We start from the raw sequence: 25,101 nt of genomic DNA on the forward strand, positions 1-25,101 counted from the left end.
AAGCTTACGCTAAATCCACCCCTCCCAACAATAACCAGGGGGGGCCTGGCCGATTCGAACCGCGGACCTCCGCAACAACGAGCTGCGAATGCCGCTCGCTACTGCCGGGGGGGGGGGGGGCCGCGTCACCGCCCCCCCGTACCCGCACCGCCCAGCGGGCAATTCGCTGCTCACGCCATCAGGAAGTTTCCGCCGGTGTTGGAAATGCAGCCGCGCGTGGTGGGCGTCGCGTGCTTGTCGTAGCCACACGCCCCGCACATCAGGCCCAGCAGGTTGAAGAGCACCACGAGGCCCGCGAGCGAGCAGAGGACGATGCACACGAGCCACCTGCGCGACAGCGGACGCACGGCACGCTCGCATCGGTGGGCCTCTCTCTCGCGCGTGCGAGCGAGTGCACCCCCCCACCAATACTCATGTTGCTGGGCCTTCTCCCCCCCCACCCCTGCCAACACAGAGACATCTCCTCGATGCGGATTTTTTTTTTTTATGCGAGCTTGAAAAACCTTGCAGTTTTCTTGGTAATTAGAGCGACGCTCCAAAGATACCAACAGATAATTCTGCCTCCGATGTCCAACTGTAGAATGGCCTGATGGCGAAAATTACCGGCCACGGCAATACACTTTGCATATTTACAAAAACCAAACAAGTCCACGCAACTATTTTTTTAATCAAATTGTTGCGTAACACTGAAGATGCATGTCATTAAATGCAACTCACGAATCAGCAACTGTATGTACGACTTAAACGTCAAGAGTTTGCGCTTACTCATTTAATACATACACCTGCAGCGACGTGCACAACGAATACGTTGGGGCCCTTCTTGCAAGTACACTTATATACAATAGCTCTCAACCCTTCCACCAAGCTGTCATCATCAGCATGTGGATGGGGCCCATCAAAATAAATTATGGCTTCCCAGTGGTGTTCTTGCAATGCAGAAAAAAAGCCAAGCCGGGAAAAAAAACAATAGATCTTCAATAAAAACATGATCATAAACATTGTTTGTTCTGTACCCTTAAGCGGGCGGGGATTTCCTGCCCTGGTTCTCCCTACCCGTGAACCATCCCTCCCCCCATCCCCTTCTAACATCCTATACATCAGTCGGTCAGCCAGTGTGTTTTGGGCGAGGCCCACTGAGTTCTCTCTCAACGGCGACCTGACCAACCAACAAGCATGGTACATGAGAGAGGGTTTACGGTTGGCTACGTATGGTGCGAAAGAAGTTCAACATACATACACACATGACTAATAGTACAGTAAATAACTAGAACTATGTACAAAGGAAATCTAGTAAGAAATCCCAAATTACCACGTTATGCATGACACCAATGAAATGAAACTAACCCATATATAATTGCATTTCCTACGTTGAAGGAAGTTCTAAAAATGACATTTTAAAAGTTCCAGTCACAAATGGCTTCACGAATGGCACCGGCAAGTGTGGAAGTCGTAGTCATCAAGCGACGCCTTCAATGCAGATAAAGAAGGTCGGGTCGGAATGTTGAGGCGAGTGACCAAATTCATTGCAGAATTGATGTGTGCCTCCATTGAACTCACCGCTCCTTCTCAAGGAGGATGCGTCCACGCGAGCGCTCTCAAAGGCGAGCCTTTGCCTGTTTCTACACCCAACAACAACGTTTTGATCTCTCATTTCTTATAGAGACAGCTTCCCCATTTGTGCACGAATACGGAATTATTATTGTCACATTGCTTACTAGTGCAATCTTGATGGTTTGATTTGTAACATGAATAAAATTCACAAATAAATAAAGAATTCGCCCAGATACTCGCGCAGTATTTGTCTTTGTGGTCATTAGTGATACGTATACAAGCATGCTCAGCATTTCCATTCCTGTAAGAGGGTGTGGCTTTACGCTGTGCACTAGAGAGAGTCATGCCACAGCAAGCAGACCCGCGGGACAGCTGAGACGTCACGTCACACCCGACAGCGCTTCACTCTGGCCGTGCGGCGCTGCGCTTGCCTGTAGAAGTCGTACTGGTCAACCATGGGCAGGTGCTTGTGCACCAGCGCCTGGCCCATCTCCAGGTACTGGGTGCCGTTGTTCACTATGAGCTGAATGGGCAGCTGCTTCGCCGTCGTCTTTATGCTGGCGCCCACGTTGTCGAGTAGATCCTTCACGCCTGCTCACACGCACGCACGCACAGGCCGGCAATGAGCGCTGGCAGTGCGGTTCCGCCAGTTTGCCAGAAGTTGTGGGGCCATGTCACAGACACCATGATGAATGACCAACCACCTTAGAAGCAGAATCTCGTGTCTCCACGTATAAATTAATAAATGTTTTAGCCCATCGCCTCGTGAATTTCCATAACAATATGCCGATGGACTAAAACATTTATTTTGAAATACAAAATGGAGTTCTGCTCATATATATGTTTTAACCCATAATGAGCCACAACATTGCATAATGACTTTGAAGATTAACACAATACTCTATTTTTTTTTATCTGAACGTCTAACAATTAACTCACAAGCACGTCGAAGAAAATGTGTTGTCGTTGTTTAGAATAAAGCTAAATTATTTTCAATTCCAAAAGTCAAATTGTCCTTTTTGTGTGTGGAGGTATATGTCAAAAGCACATGGTGACCGGACTTCATCTATCAGCAATCCTCGGGAATTTAGGCACAGAAAATAGAGCCCTCTGGTGCATTTCAAATGTAAAAGTCATTAAGATGATTGCACCGCAAGTAACTATTCAATGATTTCACCTCTAGAGCCCAATAACAATGAGAAGCAATTGTGGAGAAGAGTGGCAGGAAAATAGTTTCGCACTCAATAACAAAACAGTGTTTTGGTCACTCATTAAAAACCTGGTAATGCTGTGGAAAAATGAATTGATGACGAAGCAACTATATTTAGGTTTCATTCTAAAATTCCCACACAGTCAAATGCTTAGAATTGACAAAGTGGCTTCATGTGTTAATGTTTAAGGGATATCTTCTGCAAACCCTTGTTTGAAATTATCAGCAGAGAATGGATCTAGAATAATTTATGCAATCAAAAAATCTGTTTAAATATACATACTCGTTATTGAAATCCAGTTAAAATTAACTATCTTAGACCAAGTCTGACGAAAGCCGATAAACTTTTCATTTCACGAAATGTTGATCTACTTGAGAGTGGATTGAAATGTCCTCAAGCCCGAATCATCTCCACTCATGGTTTACCAACTTCATCTCGAAGGGCTGCAGTCCGTTTCTACATTTCCATGCTCATCAATCATCTCCGGCCACATACACTTTCAATGCCAATCAACGGATGCTATGCCCTGCATTGCATCTGCCTATGAGCAAAAGGAAACAAACGTGGACCGAGCAACAGCCTTGAGAACCGGTGACCTAGATAACGGGCTGCCACCGAATTAGTCCTCACATTCATTCCGTGAGTTCACAAAACCTCACCGCATCCAATTTAAACGCACGCACACCTTGATCTGACTCGATGAGCCCTCGAAAGCACATGTATCGTAGTCATATATCTGTTATGAAACTGAAAATCAGCTACTTGATGATTGCCAAAAATATTAATTACTTGGGTCATTTCTCAATTATTTTCTTTCACTCCGGCACTAATAACCATACATGCCTGGCATACATGATTCGTAAATACTCTGCTGATGCATGCAAAGCACCCATTAGAAAATGTAAATCTACAGCACATGGGGCCGATGAGGCATTTCTTGTGATAAAGCGTACGTATTGTGTTGAAGTTAATTATCTGTTTTCTTGTTCAGTGTTAAGTCCAGTTAAATTATAGAGCAATATGCTATATGCTATACAGCCAACTCTCAATTATCCAGAGTGATGGATGGCCTAGATTCACTAATAACACTGATAGTGCAATACTTCAATACTTGCCACCATGTTTGCGGTCACGTGGTCGATAGGCCATGAATGATAAGCTGCTCTAACGAAACCTGTCAACTCGTAAAGAAGATATTCTATTTGTGTTTTCTCAAGCACGGGTAATCCGCACCCGGGATTATCCACCCATGGACTATCCAGAGTTAACTGTACTCAAATCTGGAGCCAATTTTAAACACATTAATAGTGAGGCACTTAAAAAGCAGACCCTTGGCTATTCCGTTCAAATTCATGAAGAGAAAAACACAGGATGCTTCTATGCATGCTGTGTTTACTGCACTTACGCAATTTCGCTGAAAAGACAATGTTTAATAATCCAGGCAAAAGCAATACGAACGAAAAAATGTTTGCATTACACAAAGCAGTGTCAACTCGTGGAATTCCATGCTCATCAATAATATGTGAACAAGTTTGAGAAAACCAGCTGCGTATTATTATACTTTATCACCGCTTTGTTATCTTACCTGCAGCAATGTTCCTCGTTTGCTGTGTAATGATTTCAGGCGTGTCATTAAAAGTTGCGTAACCCTGCGCAGGGGGGAAAATTACCACCAAAAATTAAACATTGATGTCGGAAATTTACGATTTCTTTCGTGTGTCGCCAATACTCTTAACCTTTACATACGATGATGAACCTGATAAGTCTCAGACATATTACGACAACTTGCGCATTGCAAGATTTAAAAAAAATAGAACATACCTTGTCAACCATCGCTGTAATGTTGGTGTCTAGCAGTCTGTTCACCTGCTCCAATTCCCGGGACACGTCCTGCAGCTGCACAGGAAGACAAACACCACCATCAGCTCTGCGCACTGTCAAACTAAACCAAACCCGGTCCTTTTAATGTTCAGTAAACCTGTTCTTCAGTGCTCATTGTACTTACATTGTTTCTAAGCTCATGCATTAATTAAACATTTACAGCGGTTAAGCTTGGTCTTTTTTATCTGGAAGAACACAATTTCATGTATTCTACACGCACACACGGTAAAGACGGTCGGGCCCTCTTGTGTTTAGTGGTATGCGAGGGCAGTTAAGGCTGCCATGGAAAGACAACATCCAGCCTCTTTTCATAGAAGCTCTTCATTTTAGCTTGAGTTATTGACTAAGGGGAGGGAAGTTGGTTACAGTTGCATCTCATGTGTATAACTAAGACTTTAAACCCAGGAAGGCAGCCAGAACCAGCGCCAAGAATTGCCCGAGCTCTATGACTCTATATGAGGATGTTTGACCATCTCCATTGAGTACTTATACAGGAAACCAGAGCCCTCAGAGACAATTCACATGGATGGAGGGTGGTAACACTCAATCCCCGTACAGATGGAATACAGATGAAAATGAACCAACTGGCTGTACTGCCACACCCTGGCAAACAAGGAGATGGCGACCTCGCAGCCCAGCAGATTTGAGTTTCCCGAACGTGCTTGTGATCCACCAACCCTCGCCTCTGCGGTGCTGTGGATTAGAGGCCGCGTGAGGAGCCACCAGGACACTCAGGGCACAGCGCACGCAGCGCTGGCGCTCACCAGTTTGCTGTCCTTCCCCTGCACCTTCGATTATCGCGGTTGGCTACGTACGGTGCGACAGAAGTTCGACATACATACATACACACGTACATACCAAGCTGAAGTCGGCGTGGATATCCAGCACGACGAGCTGCCCCGACATGGCGGCGCACTGCTGTGCCCTCTGGCACATTGGGTCATTGAGGGTCGCGTTAAGGCTGTTGCGCACGGTCGTCAAGTTCCTCTGCAGCTTCTCCGTGCCGTCGCGTAGCACCGAGAGCGACGTGTTGACGTCCAGCAGTGCCTGGCGCGTCGCCGACATCACTGCCCGTTCGAAGATGGGGGGGGGGGGGAGCGCGTCAGCGAGCAAGCGATCGTCGTTGCGGTCATCGCCATTGGTCACGTGGCCGACCTTTGGTATCTCCTCGGCGGATTAAGGGTGTGATTTTCTCACGGACAAATGCGCTTTGGAAATGGGTAAAGACGGCCGCTTAAATTTCACACGATTGGCATTCTTGCGAGAACACAATGTTATTTTGTGAAATTATAAACGTCCGTTACATTCGATGTGCACTAACTTATATACTGCATCATTAGACTTGTCTTATCAAAATGTTATTCAGAAAACAATGTACATACAGGCAGGCCTCGCTTAGTCCTCAAGATGCGTTCCTGGAGAAGTGGGGTCTGGTTGGCTGAGAGTGTGCGTCGCTCTCATTGGCTGAGTCAATGATGGGGGCTGCTACGTGTTCACTCGAAAGCACTTTGTAGACATTTTTGTTTTTGATGTTCTTCATTTTCTTAGTAAAAACGATAACGAATGTGTGCTCTATGGGATCATGCTAAGCGTGGTCTGCCTGTATACTTAAACTAAAAAACGGCAACAAGAGCGGGCATCATTCAATTGCAATGGGCATCTTCAGTTACACCACCAGATGCAAGTTTGTTACAGTGCGGACATTTAAAACAGCAAATCGTTTTCTGAAAACATTGAGCAAGATTTCACTACAGGGAATTCATAATGCTATGACAAGCAATCGGGAAAAATAAGGTATAAACTACACGCGTCAACGCACTTTGTGAAACTAATTGGAACGCTGATATGCAGCCAACGGACTACTAATGGGAGCTGCACTCGAATTGCGGCTTTAATTTCCACGTTGAAGGGAAGTGTACCAAACAAAATAACATTTTGATTTAAAGCTTTCGTGACTGCAGGGATTCATATTCTTGGCTCTTTCGGTAAAGTCACGTAGAAGGGAAACAATAAAATAATAAAAAATAAAAAACAATAAAATATTGAACAATAAAACCTGATGATTGCAATGATGATTGCTTGTGTTGCAGTCGAAACGTCGTGAGAATTTTATTGTTTTATATTTTTATTATTTTATTGTTTCCCTTCTACGTGACTTTACCGAACGAACCAAGAAAATAACATTTATTCGGGACAGACACAAAGGGTCACTCAAGTGTTGCGTTACCTTTGGTGATTTTCCCCCCAGTGACTTTGGAACAAAGCGAAATAGGGAAACAAATGTTTCCAAAGATCAATGGTACAGAAGCAAAGCAAAGCAGTGTTGTTAGTGAATGCATTTCAGCAGCCAAAATCAACAGAAATAGCAAACAGAAAACCAAAGCAGGTAATCAGATCCACGATTACACATTTTAAATTTGAGTTTAGCTCAAGCAACACAGAGAAGGAATGGAATGAAAAACAATGACTGGCACATGACATTTCCAAAACGCAAATATCATCAAGTGCAAACAGTTTGTCGAGGAGAAGGACACGCATCTTATTTAAGGCCGGGGTTGTGGGGCTTCTGGAGCTGGCCCCGCACCACCAAATGTCCCTTATGCCCCCCACCAGCATTCCCTCTCCTCTGCTGTACACCACTCGCATTTTGCACCCCACCCCCCAACGCAACAACTCTGCCCCCCCCCCCCACCGCCACTGGAGCTGGGCCTGATTGGAACCTAAAATGTGAACGTTTTTATTTATATTTTATAAAACGGTTTCACTCCATTGCCTTTGCTCTCGCGTAGCTGTGGCGTGCGTGATGTAGGTGTGCACTGCGGCGAACTTCGTCCGCACTGCACGCAGCCAACCGTGCTCGTCGCTGGTGGTGAAGGTGCCGTGTGGACACTGACCGTTGGCCATCTGTAGGGCAGCCTGCAGTGCGGGATAAACCTTCGTGCCCAGCCGGCTCTGGATCCTCTGGCCCAGCAATGGTCCCACCTCTGCAAACGTCCGAACCGGTACGGATCAAATCGAGATGTAAAGCAACTGCAAACGCCATGACCCCGAACACTTACTTACTTGCGTGGCAAGCCAAGGCAAAAAAGCAATTAGTCACGCTGTGAAGCAAAACTGCAACGTTAATAGCATTAACACTGGATAAAGCATTTTAAACACCAAAATATTTTTATTATCAGATGTAAGTTCACATTTAGGATGGATTTTTTGGGGGGGATTGTGTTAATGAAAAAAACCCATACGTGAAGTCCTTGCCACAAACCTTTCAAAACACCAACCGAATGTTCTTAAAATAGACGCTTTTCCTGTTTTCCTCTGTACGTTTGCACTCCATCACACAGGGCCCAGCAGATGAGCATAGATTAGAAGCGAACCGCTAGGGGGACTAAGCACCCCCACTCAAGGGCTGCCTGGCCACCTGGCCACGCAAACATCTCTTATCTTACTTTATATTTACATGCCCTGGTAGCAGCGACACCACCCTTCAGAGTCCTGAAGGGTGGTGTCGCTGGCATGCCTCACCACCATTAGCCCTATCGTGCTCTAAGCAGCTCCTGATTGAATCAGGCCCTTGTGAGGGCAACAAGTCACGGGATACCCACTCCACGTGCACTGGAGCAAGTGCCACAACGCAACCAAGTTAAAGTGTTTATTTTGTATTCATAATTGACTTTTGGGTTAGGCCACGTAATAATCTGGTCAAATTTCTGTCGTACCAACTGACATAGCCAAACACATTAAATTGTTGCGTGTACATTTTTTTTATGCTCATTGCGATTATTTTTTCATATTTAACCATGAATTGTATTTAAATCAGACTAATATGAAGGTTTCAGTACGAAGTTCTTATAGCGCACATATCAGGAACAGTCACGCGGACAAACTTGGAAAAATTACCTCACGTACATGTTCCATGTACTGTAACTTGTAGGCCTTGGCAAGAGTGTACGGTGAACAATATATTTTGTTTGTCGAAAAATATACGAATTGTGCATCTGATATGGTGTATACAAATACCAGTGGCCTCTGTGCTGAAGTAGATAGGCATTTTCTGGAAAACAGGAAGGCAAACGGCGCGATAGCTTGTGCCCACAATTCCGCCGGGTGGCTACTCTTCCTCTATCCTACCTGTTTCTATTCACTCATGGCATGCCGCGCGCCAGTACAAAATATAAATCTTGAATAAATAATCACTGGCTGAAGAAACACACTCATTTTCTTTAAACACATGAAACCACGTATGCCCAAACTCCATGTCTCACCCCCCTCCCCCCGGTTTTCAAATTCTAGCAATTACCAGGTGCGTGGTGCACAATGTGTACCCATTTCATTGAACAATTGAACGAATAACGGTCGTATGGACACCGACATTATCGGCTCAGGAGAGGGAGGCCGCACGTGCAATTGAACGTGATACACAGAGACCGTCTTGCCGCGTCTCCACGACCGCTGTGGGGGATGAGCCGGCTCGGTCGTCCGCACACTGGTCCAACACCAACAGGCCTCGGCCACGGTTCCTACGGCAGCCCTGACCAGGCCGAGCCGACGTCAAGCAGGCGGTGGCCTCACGGGTCTCCCCTTCCTGAACGGGGACCGTGGCGGCTTTACCAAAACCACCCTCGCAGCCGGTCACAGCGTCACATCCGGATATCAACCCAGAGCCGGTGGTGACCACCACTTAGTTCAGCTTCCAGCAGGAACGTATGAACGTGACAGAGACATTAGCTTGGGGGAATCCTCTTAATGTAGCCTGTGTTGAAACGCGATTTGCAATAGTCGTTCCACCGATCGCTTCCCAGAAGGCCGTGGAGGGTAGAAAAGGGCAGTGGGGCGAGGGGGCGTGGAGCGTGATGGTCAGAGCTCCCCTGCAGCCTCGTGGCTCACGAGTATGGGGACACGGACAGGGGCCATCCTGCTGATGTTGCGCCCGGTTTCCAGCGGTCATGGAAACATAGCATTAGTCCCAACGGGGTCCGCACCGGGATATAACTAAAAGTTGTGATGACTATGAAATTCTGCCTGAATAGAAAGGACATTATTACCCGGCACTGCAGATAATGCCAAGAGATGCGAATACAATTACTTACTATGATTTAAAAAGTTAAACATTTACAGGTACATAAAACCCCAAAATGAACAAGCAACAACCCTAAATATTTACACTCACGGTCGAGGTCGGAAACCGCCCTGTCCTTCGTGATGTTGTACTTTTCAACGATGTAGTCGATTTGCTAAAGACAAAGAAAAAAACACACTCAAGTCAGTCACACGACTGCCTTGTACCCTGTTCAAAACCACGCTTCGATATGTGAAGTCACAGCCACAAAACGAGTTACGCTGCTGACTATTTTGGAGTTGGAATCCCCCTTTCGTTTAAATTTCACGACAAGTGGAATTCTACAAATTAGCCGCAATGCTCATCTGCAATTTGCACAAAGCCCCCTAATGAGAACCACTGTGGCGTGCACACCACATGGGCGACGTGCAAATGAGCTGTTTATTTTTGGCAGGGCTCTTGGTGGTGAGAAGACAACACCGGCCATGTGCCTCTAATTAGGTCCAACTCACGTCCGTAATGAAAGCAAAACGTGCCGCGTCATTGCAGCGCAGTGGCTGACTTTGCTGCGGTGCAAATTGTGACCGCAGTAAAAAAGCCTAAACTTTAAATCTGGCCTCACTATTAACCTTTTTATGTATGTGCTATGGAGAAGGGCCATTACCCAAAGCATAATATATTTTATACTTTTCATATTAATGCAGTGGCATTGATGAATGCGTCGAGTTGTTCTTGTTGTTTATGTTTTGTGTGCCACTGCGAATGCGGTTTTAGCGAATCATTTTCTAAACTTTCATCTCCATCCACAGGTGCGTAAGGCGCGTGGTTTTCGGTTACATTTAACAGAGAAAACCGCGCGGACGTGAGGCTGGGGCAGCTGCCGCTTACGCCGGGTGTAGTGTTGAGCAGGGTCCGGACGTCCTTGAAGTTGCTCGACAGCAGGGTCTCCGACTGCCGGATGGTGTTGGTCACGTTGTGGTTGGCCACGTAGGCACACACAATGCCTGCCCTGCACGGAGACGTGAAGGGAAAGCAGAAACATGTTTGACTTACCACAGAGAACACACAAATACCACTGGCTTAATCTCATGTTTCTGGTAAAATACTCATATTTCGTCACTCTTGGGTAGAAAAATTAACAAGTCGCCACAATTTTCTACCGAATCGACTGCTTTTCCCAATGGTAAAAAAAAACAGTTGAAGCTCATCCATTCCATAACACCAGATGCTATGGTGCGAGCGACTGCAGCTTCATGGGACAGCACGAAACCTTTCAATATTTATTCTAAACAATTGACGTGTGCCCTGAAAGTAACATCAGATCATACGCTACCCTATACCGTAGCCAACGAAAAGGCCGGCAATTACAGCCACATGATTCGCTCACTCATATGGAAATGGCCAAACATGAAAATGCAGGGTACACCCGAAAATGTCTTGAGGCTCCGAAATGCTCTCCAGTGTATATAAATGTTGTTGTTGTTATTAAATAAATGTATTTATAAGATAACGCCATCAATCTACTCCCTGTATGTTAACTGCATACAGCTAGTTCAGTGCCTAGTTCAGTAACCAGAAAATTTGGGTCACAAAACAATCATGCACGTGCCTCCTACACTTGTGAGTGACTACTTCTCTTTTGTACCTTACATATCCACACCCTCCCTCTGTCAATGTAACACGAGAATTTTGACCCAGCTGTTGTGAAAACGAAAGTGGCAGCCACCCACAGTGAACAATCGACAGCAACCCCGCCGCCAAGCTGTCCCTGTGCAGAACGCGTCCGTCTCAAATCCCTTCCCACAAGTTTCACAATGTTGCCCTCTGCTTTTAAACACGCTCCGCAACAAGCCGCACGATATCGTGCACAATACCGAGTGAGGACCAAAAACACAGACGTCAGTGCCGTTTCTACAATGCTTATGTAAGGCGTGGGATTATATAAAAGCTAATTATGAAAATGGGCCGAGTTTTCGTTTTTTTAAGTTTGTGGTGTCAGGTGTGAGCAATTAATTAAATGGGAAATGCATGCCTAGCGTGCAAATATTTAATTGGCAATTATTATTACGCCGAGCACAAACGTGGGGGTCCTAACATTTCACCCCTAATGAGATCAAGGACACTTTGGCAAACACTCATTGCGTGAAGGGATGGCAAAAACACTGCCGCCGCCTTCACTGCCGCTGCCGCCACCAACAAGCGAGAAAGCGGCCGCCACCGCCACAGGCGAGCAAGCGGCCACCACTGCTACCGGCAAGCGAGCAGGCGAGCAACCGCCACCGGGGAGCGAGCGAGCGGCCGCTGCGAGAAGAAGTGTCGGCGGAACGAGACGACGTACGCGATGACGAGCGTGACGAGGAAGAGCGTGGCACCGAAGCAGCTGCGCTTGCAGTCGGCGTTCTTCCGCTGCCTCTGGTGCATCTCTCCGCCGCAGTTCCCGCAGCAGCGGCACATGCACAGGCAGCAGCCCACCAGCGGGAGCAGCAGCAGGAAGACGACGCCCAATGCCGCGCACACGATGAAGCCGAGCTCATAGTAGATGATCTGATGGCAACGGTTGGGTCCGGTGAAAGCACAACGTAAGCGCACGGCCACATCACCGACTCATCCACGCCAAGTTGAACCGCCACACTTGCAGGTTACGACACTTAACAATGGTATCATAATTTCGAGGTGCAAGGCGCTGCACAGCATTCACCATAGAGATAGAACTCAGAGGTATGAAGAACCACAGACAAGCGGGAAGGCAGCCACAGGATTGGCCAGCACCAACCAATGCCCAAGCTCTGAGATCCTCTACATAGTCTATCAACATTTTGTGCGATCCACCAACCCTCGCCTCCACAGTGATGGTGTACAGGTGTGCGCCTTGTTCCCAACGCACTGCTCCAGTTTGGAATTCCCTCAAGCACTTGTTCACTTGCTCTTTTAAGCGTGCTCATTTTAAAAAAAAAGTGATAACTGTTATATATTACAATTTTCAGGCCACTTCAAACCAGGTACTCAGCAACTGTGTTTAAAATATAAAAAAGCCCAACATCAGCCATCACCTCTCACACAAACGCACGCTTACTCCGACGGGGCCACTCTTGTTTCACCAGACAAACCGTCGTGGGTCGTCAACATTCTTACCAGGGTCACGCGCACGGCCAGCGTGTGTGTAATATTCTGAAAATTGGGTGGCTTTGTTACGTGAAAGCCTACCGGAGTACAGCATAAAAAGCTTGGACATCTGTTGGCGAGGTTTAGTGAAATGCCAAGGCGTTAGAATTGGAAATGTGCCGTCGTGATGTGATAAACCGAGTGAATATACGATGAAAATTAACGCCAGACTAGCTCTGGGCAGGCGTCACTAATGGCACGGAGAGATGGCCAGCATATTCTTTTTTAAACATGAATCCTTTTAAATACTCTTCCAAGTGATATTTTAATATCTTCTTCGACAATTTGGACCAGTATACCACTCTGAATGGCCAACTTGTTGTAAGTTACATTCATCTGTTATACATCCAGACAGGTTTACCAAAAAAAACATAAAGAAAGGATCACAATGGAGTCAGCATACTCGAGGAGCATACCTACAGGACAGACAGAAAGACTTATTTTTACAAGCATTTAACACACAGTTCGCTCTGAAATACCCATCAAATACCGATGCGTATTACCACTGCACATACACAAAAAGCACACAAACATTACAAGACCACAAAGAATGGACAGTGGCTATTTTAAAATATTCACTCTTGATTCATGAACGCAGACAAAATCCTTTCTGTTCTAAAACATTTCAACCGAGTTAGATTTGCAAGGGGCAGTGCCCAAGCCTGAGTAACAGATCCAGGCGTAGAGCAAAGGTCACGACAGACGCGCCAGGTAGCACAATGCTGTGTGCGTGTCATGAATCCTTGTTGGGAATCAAGACTTAGCATCGCATATGGTAGTATCAGATGTAATGGGCTCATTACTATGTGCGAACTTCTTATTTAGAATCTGATCAAATCAAGACATAACAGTATCGGGTATACCCAGCTTACAATCACAAGGAGCTTTTTTGTCCAAAATAAGTCACAGCGAGTCCATTCAAAAACGTATTCGTATTAACTGCTGTGAGAGAAAAAATATCCGAGACACTCGTGGAAATAGTGCTGTCACCATTATAACAGTGAGACCAGCACTGACCTTTTGACATCTGAATTGATAAACGGCTTTAGTCAATAAGGACCTTCTGAAGTTGACTCTCTGTTGACGTTTTGATTTAAAGCTTTCGTGACTGCAGGGATTCATATTCTTGGTTCTTTCGGTAAAGTCACGTAGAAGTGAAACAATAAAATATTATGTTATAAAATAAAATATATTTGTATTATTTTATTGTTTCCCTTCTACGTGACTTTACCAAAAGAACCAAGAATATGAATCTCTGTTGACGGTTCGCTGGCAAGTTGTATGTCATTCAACAAAACCTAACCGACCCGGGAGAACACCACTGGAAAGAGGCCAAATCTTAAGACAGCCATCATACGGTTAGACTTACGATACGTTGGGGACAGAAACAAATGGTGCCGCCTTATAGGCTTCATACATAATGGCGGGACTGTCTCCTTGCTGTGGTTTTAGGCCCACGTTTAAAAAAAAGGAGCATCAGTGCCTTACTTTAAAGAAAACGGGGTTTATTACCAGGGCAGCTCAAAACTAATGAGCACATGCAATGCTGTTTCACAGATACGCATACCTCAACATGCATAATCTATTAGGCAGGTCTTCCCTGTGGCTGCGGAGACCTTATACCCTGACCCAAGTCTAAGACCGTAAATTATCTCTTTGTAATTATGGCTGTGATACGAATAAACTTGCCTCTGGATGTATTTTTTTTAAAGTCCACCAACATTCTGGTCACGTAGATACACACACATAGACAAATAATCCCTCACAAGGAATTAAGTCACGTGCTATTTGCAAGCACACAGAGGTCAATATATGTATGTTGAACTTCTTTCGCACCATACGTAGCCAACCGTGCTAATCAGAGGTGCGGGTGAAGGAAAATTAACTACAACAGAAAAATCACGTGAGGATTTGACTTGCCAGCAATCAAACAGCCCCCTATCTCCCCATATAGACTATCTTGGACATTTCAGTAAGCGAGCACCTATTAGGCCAAAAAGGCAGTCTAAAGCAGACATGTGGCCAGTGCTATGAAAAGCTTGCCACCTTTGTCTCCCAATAATAATTTCAGTTTTCAATTCCTACCGGAATTGTGCGACAAGAATCGAACTAGCAGTGTTGGAATTAGTGCAATGATCGATCCACATTTCCCATGCTCCTTCATATTTGCCTTTGCCAACAAACTCACATACATAAAGATTGCCCTTATAGCCATGCATACATTTGAGGCAAGTGAAGGTCGCCACTGAGCGCGAACGGGGTGGTGTTTACTACGCACCGCACCAGGTACTCATTTAAGGCGGAGTCGACCAAGGGGAGTCCCAGGACCAGTTCAGATCATCACCACTGATGTTGGCCATGATTGGGAATTGAAGTCGGGTAGCCGGATTCATAGTGCGTAGTGCGTAGTGTGAGCTAACCACTACGTTGGTGTTCCCCACCATACACTTATAACACATAACAGAAAACCTTCACGGCAAAAATTGCTTCACGTTCCATTTTTCCTGGGCAAAACGGCGTCGGGTAAGACATTCAGCCACATCAGACGTGACCATGAAAATGCAAAAAACGTGGCAAGTTGCGGCGGTATAACGCCCATCCGAGGTTAGGGAGCGCGGCGCGTTCCTGCAAGGTCGAGATCGGCCACTGCAAAACCTCGTGGCAGCCGCCATCACGCAGTCTTCAAACCGGTGGCTATAACCAACCTAGATACATGGGGGGGGGGGGGGGTGGCAAAAATGCTGCAGAAAGCCGGCACACAGCAGCAAGCGTGCCGGATCTTCCCGCGGGACGCGCGGCGAAACCAGAGAGCGGCCGCGCATAGCTACGCTAAAATCAACGCGAATGAGAAATTAAAAGGAGAAGCGGCGGTGGAGTTACCTTGAGCATCAAGACTACTCTCTCAGCCTGATGTGCCATGCACGTGGCGAATGAGGCATGCAGCGTGGAACAACAACAAAAAACACGTCCATCGTGAGGCAATCAAGCGCAGGGCAACAGGTGAAATGAAGTACCGAGTTAATTTAATTCGCACGACTTGCCATTACAAAATGAACTTCCGACGATAACAATGCAGCGTCAAAGACAGTGACTCGCGGGAAATGCATAGCGTGAAAGTGATGCACGGCGACACAAATGAGTGGCTCGTGATTGCACAGCAGGTACGAGCGAAAGTGAAAATTGTGAACCGTGCAAACTAACCTGGTGATAGTCCTTGTTCACGACTCCAAAACCTTGCTTCATTGCTTTGGCGAGTAGCTCTGCAAGAGAGAAATGCCACAAGAATATAAACATCACAATCTCTTTGAACAAAAACAAATTCATGAATTATTCCCGGTAAACGTTTTCAAAGGTGTGCATCACGTAAGTTTTGCTTTGATATACACGCACGTATTCTATGCAACCATAGAGCACGTAAAGTGCCGGTGTGAAATATTTCTAAACCAAAATCTAACGTGAGCGTAGAAACTTTAGCGCAAATTTGTGAATGTAAATTGTGCCGAAACTTGCTCTGGAGCAGTGGTTTTCTGCATGTGGCAAGGTCACCACGTGGGGTTACACGAGACATCTCCAGGGAGTACGCGAGACAATTCAGAATCAGAATATATATTTCTAATGGAGGAATCCGATGAGCTATAAAGCTCTTTTCACAGATGTCCAGGAGAGGCAAGTCAGAACGTTACAACAAAAACACGACAGGAGTGCAAATATATGAGAGATAAACAAATCACTTTAAATTTATACAAATAACACTTTTTTTTCTTTAACTAGTAAAGCCCACTGAGCTCTTAGTTTATTTTTCAGACGTGACCTGGGCACAATGGATAGCTCAACGAAGTGGCTTATCACGTGTATATTTATAGCAGCAAAATAATCTAAATCATCTAAACACATGTTTCTAAATGTGGAGGGAAAAACCAGAGGACCTGGAGAGAAAATCCACCCGAGCAGAGGGAAAACATGAAAACTCCAAATATCAAAGTGTCAGGGTCAGGTTCTAATCCACAACCTTCGGCGTACCACGTGAGGGAGTTAACATCTTGCGACCACGGCACCCCGTATACTTACCTGTTGTATGATTTGGCAAACCCGTGCACTTGGGACACCCCTGTCATCCACTGTTCTACTAACTCATGCTCTCTCCCTCTCGTTAATCACAATAATTTTCCAAATACACAAAGTAAATTCAAGTCCGTTCCAAAATATGATTAACATTCCACATCCCGTGGACCTCAGTCTTAGCCCTCTGCTTCTTGGTGATGATAACTCGGCTTAGAATATACAAAGTGATTTTTTATGTGTTCTTAAACTGTAAATATATCGTTAATTATATTCAGTTATTTAGCTTAAACTAAATGTGTTAGTTGTTAATAATGTGTAAATGTAATTAAAATGCAGACTTTTTTTTCTTTTTGACCAAAGGCCAGCCTATATGCTGGTAGGGGTATGTGGCCAGTTGACAGGTCAGGTAGGCGGTACACGAGTAGGCCCACGAACCCACAAGAACAATAATGAGAATGTGGAACCTTGTTTACTGCTGCATAGCGGCCAAAACAAAATGCAGAGGGCACTGCACTGAAAATCATTAATCAAGCAGCTGCAACATTTTATAATAATCTAAAATGCTTTGTATGACCATTTAGCACTGACTCAAAGTGCAGTGATATACGTTTATGACACAATACACACTTCCAGTTTAACAGCTTCACATAAATGTGTCTCGTTAGAATGACAACGTGAGCACTAACAGAAGTGACATTGTGCAGTAAACGTCCGACAGGATTAACGCAATTGAATAATTTGTACGCGTGGCTCAGCACAGCAGGTGACAGAGGTTTACCCACTGATCTATTTGGCCAGATTACTCAAAAATTCATTATCAAATATTTCATTGCACACTAAGCTCTCGCATGCCACCTGCGGAAAGCTCCCGCGAAAGTAGGTCACCGCACAACACAACGCGAGGGATTTACAGGCCTGGCAGCCGCACATCGAACTGGGCGCCCAAACACTTCCCGAATATCGTGAACATAAAACAGCGAGGGGAGGGAACGCATCCAGACTCACTAACAATCATCTCGCTATGTTTCTGTTTTTGATCTGCAATACGCAAATCACCTCTGTATTAAGGCACATTTCAGCGAAACAAGTTTTGTCATGCATACGTTCACTCACTGGCGCAACCAGAACAGAAATGTACAAATAGTTTATAGAGAATTGTAATTTTCAAATAAAAAGGTAATTTTCAGACCCTTAGCAATTTCCTGCGGGACGATTGCCTCAACGTGCGGTTATAGTCGTGGGAGGTGTTTGACCATACTTCACTACGCCGGTCTGCACAGGTTGGTGACATGGTATAGTGAGGGAAAAAAGGTATTTGATCACCCTGCTGATTTTGTACGTTTGCCCACTGACAAAGAAATGATCAGTCTATAATTTTAATGGTAGGTTCATTTGAACAGTGAGAGACAGAATAACAACAACAAAATCCAGAAAAACGCATGTCAAAAATGTTATAAATTGATTTTCATTTTAATGAGGAAATACGTGTTTGACCCCTCTGCAAAACATGACTTAGTACTTGGTGGCAAAACCCTTGTTGGCAATCAGAGGTCGGACGTTTCTTGTAGTTGACCACCAGGTTTGCACACATCTCAGGAGGGATTTTGTCCCACTCCTCTTTGCAAATTTTCTCCAAGTCTTCTTTGGTTCTTTCGGTAAAGTCACGTAGAATGAGAATAAAATAATAAATTGATAAAATAAAATAACACAATAAAATTCTCACGACGTTTCGGCCACAACACAAGCGGCCTTCATCAGGTGAAGGGACGAGACTGTCTGGAGGACAGCGCTGGAGCGAAAAAAGCCACGCTCAGATCGCGACCTTTAAACTGTGTGAGAAGAAACAAAGCGCCTTGACAAAGGAATTAGCATAGAATTTAGCATTGAAATAGTTGAGTGATTAGCTTGTGACTGGTCACAGAAATAGCTATGTTAAAGTTAAAGCATACACATCCGCAGAGGCACCCCTTGACAAAGGAATTAGCATAGAATTTAGCATTGAAATAGCTGAGTGATTAGCTTGTGACTTTAACATAGCTATTTCTGTGACCAGTCACAAGCTAATCACTCAACTATTTCAATGCTAAATTCTATGCTAATTCCTTTGTCAAGGCGCTTTGTTTCTTCTCACACAGTTTAAAGGTCGCGATCTGAGCGTGGCTTTTTCGCTCCAGCGCTGTCCTCCAGACAGTCTCGTCCCTTCACCTGATGAAGGCCGCTTGTGTTGTGGCCGAAACGTCGTGAGAATTTTGTTATTTTATTTTATCAATTTATTATTTTATTCTCATTCTACGTGACTTTACCGAAAGAACCAAAGAAGATGAATCCTTGCAGTCACGAAAGCTTTAAATCAAAACTTCTCCAAGGTTTCGAGGCTGACGTTTGGCAACTCGAACCTTCAGCTCCCTCCACAGATTTTCTATGGGATTAAGGTCTGGAGACTGGCTAGGCCACTCCAGGACCTTAATGTGCTTCTTCTTGAGCCACTCCTTTGTTGCCTTGGCCGTGTGTTTTGGGTCATTGTCATGCTGGAATACCCATCCACGACCCATTTTCAATGCCCTGGCTGAGGGAAGGAGGTTCTCACCCAAGATTTGACAGTACATGGCCCCGTCCATCGTCCCTTTGATGCGGTGAAGTTGTCCTGTCCCATTAGCAGAAAACACCCCCAAAGCATATTGTTTCCACCTCCATGTTTGACGGTGGGGATGGTGTTCTTGGGGTCATAGGCAGCATTCCTCCTCCTCCAAACACGGCGAGTTGAGTTGATGCCAAAGAGCTCCATTTTGGTCTCATCTGACCACAACACTTTCACCCGGTTGTCCTCTGATTCATTCAGATGTTCATTGGCAAACTTCAGACGGGCATGTATGTGTTTTCTTGAGCAGGGGGACCTTGCGGGCGCTGCAGGATTTCAGTCCTTCACGGCGTAGTGTGTTACCAATTGTTTTCTTGGTGACTATGGTCCCAGCTGCCTTGAGATCATTGACAAGATCCTCCCGTGTAGTTCTGGGCTGATTCCTCACCGTTCTCATGATCATTGCAACTCCACAAGGTGAGATCTTGCATGGAGCCCCAGGCCGTTGGAGATTGACAGTTCTTTTGTGTTTCTTCCATTTGCGAATAATTGCACCAACTGTTGTCACCTTCTCACCAAGCTGCTTGGCAATGGTCTTGTAGCCCATTCCAGCCTTGTGTAGGTCTACAATCTTGTCCCTGACATCCTTGGAGAGCTCTTTGGTCTTGGCCATGGTGGAGAGTTTGGAATCTGATTGATTGATTGCTTCTGGACAGGTGCCTTTTATACAGGTAACAAGCTGAGATTAGGAGCACTCCCTTTACGAGTGTGCTCCTAATCTCAGCTCGTTACCTGTATAAAAGACACCTGGGAGCCAGAAGTCTTTCTGATGGAGAGGGGGTCAAATACTTATTTCCCTCATTAAAATGCAAATCAATTTATAACATTTTTGACATGCGTTTTTCTGGATTGTTTTGTTGTTATTCTGTCTCACTGTTCAAATAAACCTACCATTAAAATTATAGACTGATCATTTCTTTGTCAGTGGGCAAACGTACAAAATCAGCAGGGGATCAAATACTTTTTTCCCTCACAGTATAAAGGACAGGATCAGGTCAGATATAATCGACCACTGATATTGGCCGTGGTGGGGAAACTAACTCAGGTCACCGGCTTCAGGAAAGTGCTCAGGCCCACGGTACCACTGCCCCCCACACACTACAGTCTTACCATTACCATGGATGTACAGGTTAAATGTCAAGGTAAGTAATGAAGCTGCTCATCAGTAATATGCATTAATATAAAAGGAAAAAACAAGAAATTGCTCAATGTTATTTCAGATAATAAACAATTACATTTGATAGCGTTCATCGTGGTGGTGTGATGGAGCAGCTGTTAGCGCAGTGTGCTATGAACCCGGCGACGTCCTAAGTTCGATTCCGAGCCACAACTTATCATATGAGTGGCGAGTGATATCTGAACCAATTCTGGGCCCCTTCCTTCACCAACCCACACTGGCCAGCGCCAGACCCCTACAACTCACACAGCATAGAGAGGTTGTCATACAACCGTAAAGTGATAAAGGTCTGTACATTTTTTGTATTACTATTTTAACTTGTCAACCCAATAAACAAAACGAGGTGATCGTTTTTATACATTAGATTTAAAGCAAAACTTGAGATATTAAGCGTGTTACTTGAGTGTTTTATTCTTTCTGCATATAAAAAATACATTGTTTTAATATTTAAACAATCAACCTTTATCTGCAGGACGCAAAACCCAATATTATCACCCGCACAAGGGCACACTCAACGTTTTAAACATGAGTGCACTCTTTATTAAATATGCAGCTGCTCCAGATTAAAACGGAAATATTCCGTGAACCGAGGTCAAAAACACTGATCTCGTGCATCGTCCGTGGAGCTGTCAGAACCGGATGCACAATTTGACTGCCATTCGATTTTAAAAGAGCAACAAATCACGTAGCGTCCACTGCACGCATGCAGAACACCGCAATGTAATCTTCGCGCATTTACTGTATGCAGCAAGGGACAAGGACGTTCGTTGTACCTAAACGGCCTAATTAAAATGACCGATCACGGTTTCCTCCGCTAACAAAAAGACTACGCAGCTATTCCTCGCACAGCGGTGTCCACAGCAGCGGTGTCCAGCTCTGCTTTTGGTATTACACAAAGGGTACACACGCGTTAACTTCTAAGCATTATGGTTCACTCATGGAAATGCATTCCGTAAAAAAAATACTCAGCACACGTTTTAATATTTTTTCGTTTTAAATGAAAAGAAAACTAGATGCATTTTGGAACTAAGCATGGAACATTTAACCGTATTGCATATCATTTAAATAGTGCTTGTTATATAGTACTTGTTTTTATAAGGAAATTCTACGGAGACTTAAGACTCTTTCACAGCTGCCCTGAAATAGGGATGCGTAGCCAACATATCTTTAACGAGCACTCATGAAATTTTAATGACACTGGTCTTTGGAGTTGACACACTTTTCATATTCGGGCCATACCATGTGCTATTAAGAAGGGCCACTGACTGAAACATCACATATTATACTACTTTTCCTTTCAAGGCAATGTTGTTAACGAATATGTTCAAGTTTTCACACTTGAGCATTTTCACAATTGTTTCACAACAACAATATGCACACACAGCGAGGTTTTACATGTTTGATTTGAAACGACCAAAAACCGTGAGACAACCAGGCCCACTCATTCACACATCCACATGCTATGCTGAGAACGCATCTCAGTCGCATTGCGATTCTCACGCAGGGCTATACATTTCAACCATTCACTGACAGATACCCTGGTGCACACATGCCATCCTCAAACTTACGTCTCGAGATCACATCAGTGAGCCAGTTAAAAACACACTGCATGTCCGACAAGACTTTTCACCATTTAACCGCAAAAGGGCTGTTGACGATTTGCAAAATAATTCACCTCTCCCCAGTTGTTTGGTTCATTGCTGAGCTAAAGTGGCAAAGTGAAATGGCTGATAAGTCAGAGGACTCTTCACACTCGCGAGGAAGAGTGACGGTGTCGTAAGGAGTGAATTGTCATTTTAAGCCACGAGCATATGTATGTTGATACATCATCATGGCACTGATGCAATCCGTAGCAAAAATAATTTAAATGGATATGCTGATGTGTTCTTCATTCTCACTACTGAAATACACAGCAATATTTTAAACATTTTAATAGTTCTATGTACTTCCAATCAAGTTTACTATTAATAATACTTTTCTTTTTAGTGCCTTTTGTACCACAAGGTTCAGGGACACTTCACACGTGTTAAGATAAAACAAACATTTACAGAGACAAACGTTGTCACAAAAAAATTAAACGCATCAAAAGGAAAAATGAACAAAACAGTAATATAATTACAAGATGCTAGAACAAAATAAGACGTCTACATTTGAGAAAAGAATCTTAAGCGTTGACTTAAAAAGGTGAAGCCTGATGCAAACAGGCAGAGAGTTCCACAGTCAAAGAGCCTGGACAAAAAAAACACCACCTGTGAACGTGATTTTTTATTGATAGGCCCTTTAGTTTTTATCATGAAAATCTACGCCTTGTTTTCTTTTAATAACTGCAATGCATTAAAATGTACATATAAAATACATATTTGCGGTGTTCGCTGAGAAAGGCAACAGTTAAAAAAACAATATCGTGAGATGTAAATGGTAATTGACAGCTAAAAAAGTAAGCAAAAGTCAAAACATTTTAAGGACAATTTAAGGTGCGGGCAAATTTGCGAAAATCACCGTACAATGAAGTTTGAATATGACAATGTTACAAAAAAAGTAGCAGCAACAAAGTCAATCACGTGCTGAAAACGGTGACATCCCCATCACATGCCGTGGATATTAATGGCCACTAAATTATCAACGACAGGGCATCCGAGCACCGTTTTGGACTGGTCTTGTAATTAGCCAGAGTGGCTGCTCAGGCGGTCTTAGCCTCCTAATAAATCGGTTTAAAAATCAACAGAAATCCTGTTCTGAAAATCCCAACCACTCGGCAACAGAACTTGTTTTGTCCAGCATCACAATCCTGCACTTGTTGCACTGCCCTTTCACAGTTGCGATGGAAGCGGCTCCTATTGCACACCCTTTGCCTGCGTATGGATGGTACCACACGGAGTGCCCATTGACGTGCTGACGGCAATTGTAGAACGTGTACTCGCAAAACTCTCAACTAGCCAGCTGGAAGGCAATTACTTTCTGCCGCTTATCAAAATGAAACCCACTGCATAAATAAAAATGGAAAACCTTTAAATTTGGATAGGTTTTGCATAAAGGATGTAAATTGAAATTGGGCAACCAAAGGAAACACCATTGTGAAGCCTGAATATAAACAGCAGAGCAGGTGATAACAGGATGCACAAGACTGCCAATGGCGTTTGATGTTAGGCAGGCAGACCCAATGCCACACAACACAGGCCGTGCGCGACCGTAAACTCGTGAATGCCAACGGCCCACTGGACATATTTACAGGTTACGCGTAAGAAGCGTGCAGCTCTTTTCACACAGCAACATGGGGGGGGAAAAAAAACAATGATTAAAATTAAGAGGACAGATGCCTCCTACCAACAGCACTCGGCAAAGGCTCAAGATTAAGGCCATCAAGTGAATTAACTTCAGTCTAATGCTCAAGCCTGTGACATGTTGCTATGGAGAGAAATCCTATAGTTGATATTTTATAATCTGCCACAGCCAGCAGAGCTGTCCAATCCTGAGCCAGGCCTCCGTTATATGTAGTACAATGCCGAGGCCACCACTATATGTGCTCTGATAGATTGTGTTCACAGTCAAATGTCGGTCTCACTCAGGAGGTCGCACTTACATATTGTACATGTATTTAAAACTACACCTGTATACAAAACAATATTCTGACCACAATAGTTGTGGTCAGAATGCAAACAAAAACACTGATAGCATATGCATTGTCTTTGAAACTGATTGGCTGTTTCAAAGACAATGCATATGCTGTAAACCTTTTGGCGTCTTCTGGTCTAACACCGTGTGAGACTAGGCTCTAAAGAAAACTGTCTCTGGTGTGGGCCAATCAGTTTCAAAGACACTGCATATATTATCAGAGTATGTTTTTGTTTGCGTTCTAACCACAAATATTGTGGTTAATGCACATATGATTCCTTGTAAGAGGTTTCAGTTGGTGTTTTAACATCTTAACACCTGTTTTGTTGCCAGAAAAAAGGGGAAAACCTATTCTATTATTATGACTGTTGATGCTATCTGCGATTTTGTTCATGGTGCAAAAGAAGTTCAACATACATACATATTCATTCAGAGTAAAAAAAAAGGCACATATGGAGAATTTTTTTTGTTACAAATATATAAAACTATTGACACTTACAAAAATGGGAACAGGTGAGAGAATATATGGATGAACTAAAATGTGAAATATCCAAATTATTCTTAATGTAAACAAGTTAATTTGTTTTGATTTAAAGCTTTTGTGACTGCAGTAATTCATATTCTTAGTTCTTTCGGTAAAGTCACGTTGAAGGTAAACAACAAAATAATAAAATATATATAATATTTATATATAAAACAATAAGTTAATTTGTGCACAGTAAATTTATATACCACCAAGGAGTGAAAAGGC

At 44.2% G+C, this 25,101-nt stretch overlaps 1 protein-coding gene across 22 annotated transcripts in view; it reads right to left on the bottom strand.

Moving 5' to 3' along the window:
* PROM1 (prominin 1) overlaps positions 1–25,101 on the bottom strand; it is a 61,366-nt gene that overhangs the window by 23,825 nt on the left and 12,440 nt on the right. For all 22 annotated transcript variants that reach the window (XM_076065930.1, XM_032950344.2, XM_032950343.2 and 19 more), the window contains exons 3-12: positions 16,063–16,121; positions 12,038–12,243; positions 10,588–10,708; positions 9,811–9,874; positions 7,538–7,627; positions 5,502–5,710; positions 4,584–4,658; positions 4,348–4,411; positions 1,983–2,142; positions 175–327 (exon numbers count right to left, since the gene is read on the bottom strand). In XM_076065930.1, the coding sequence (XP_075922045.1) occupies positions 175–327; positions 1,983–2,142; positions 4,348–4,411; positions 4,584–4,658; positions 5,502–5,710; positions 7,538–7,627; positions 9,811–9,874; positions 10,588–10,708; positions 12,038–12,243; positions 16,063–16,121 (1,201 nt within the window). The remainder of the gene's footprint in view (positions 1–174; positions 328–1,982; positions 2,143–4,347; positions 4,412–4,583; positions 4,659–5,501; positions 5,711–7,537; positions 7,628–9,810; positions 9,875–10,587; positions 10,709–12,037; positions 12,244–16,062; positions 16,122–25,101) is intronic.

This window comes from Petromyzon marinus, chromosome 9, assembly GCF_048934315.1.
Source record: "Petromyzon marinus isolate PM22_M1 ecotype Great Lakes invasive population chromosome 9, UKy_Petmar_22M1.pri1.0, whole genome shotgun sequence".
NCBI classification, from domain to species: Eukaryota; Metazoa; Chordata; class Hyperoartia; order Petromyzontiformes; family Petromyzontidae; genus Petromyzon; species Petromyzon marinus.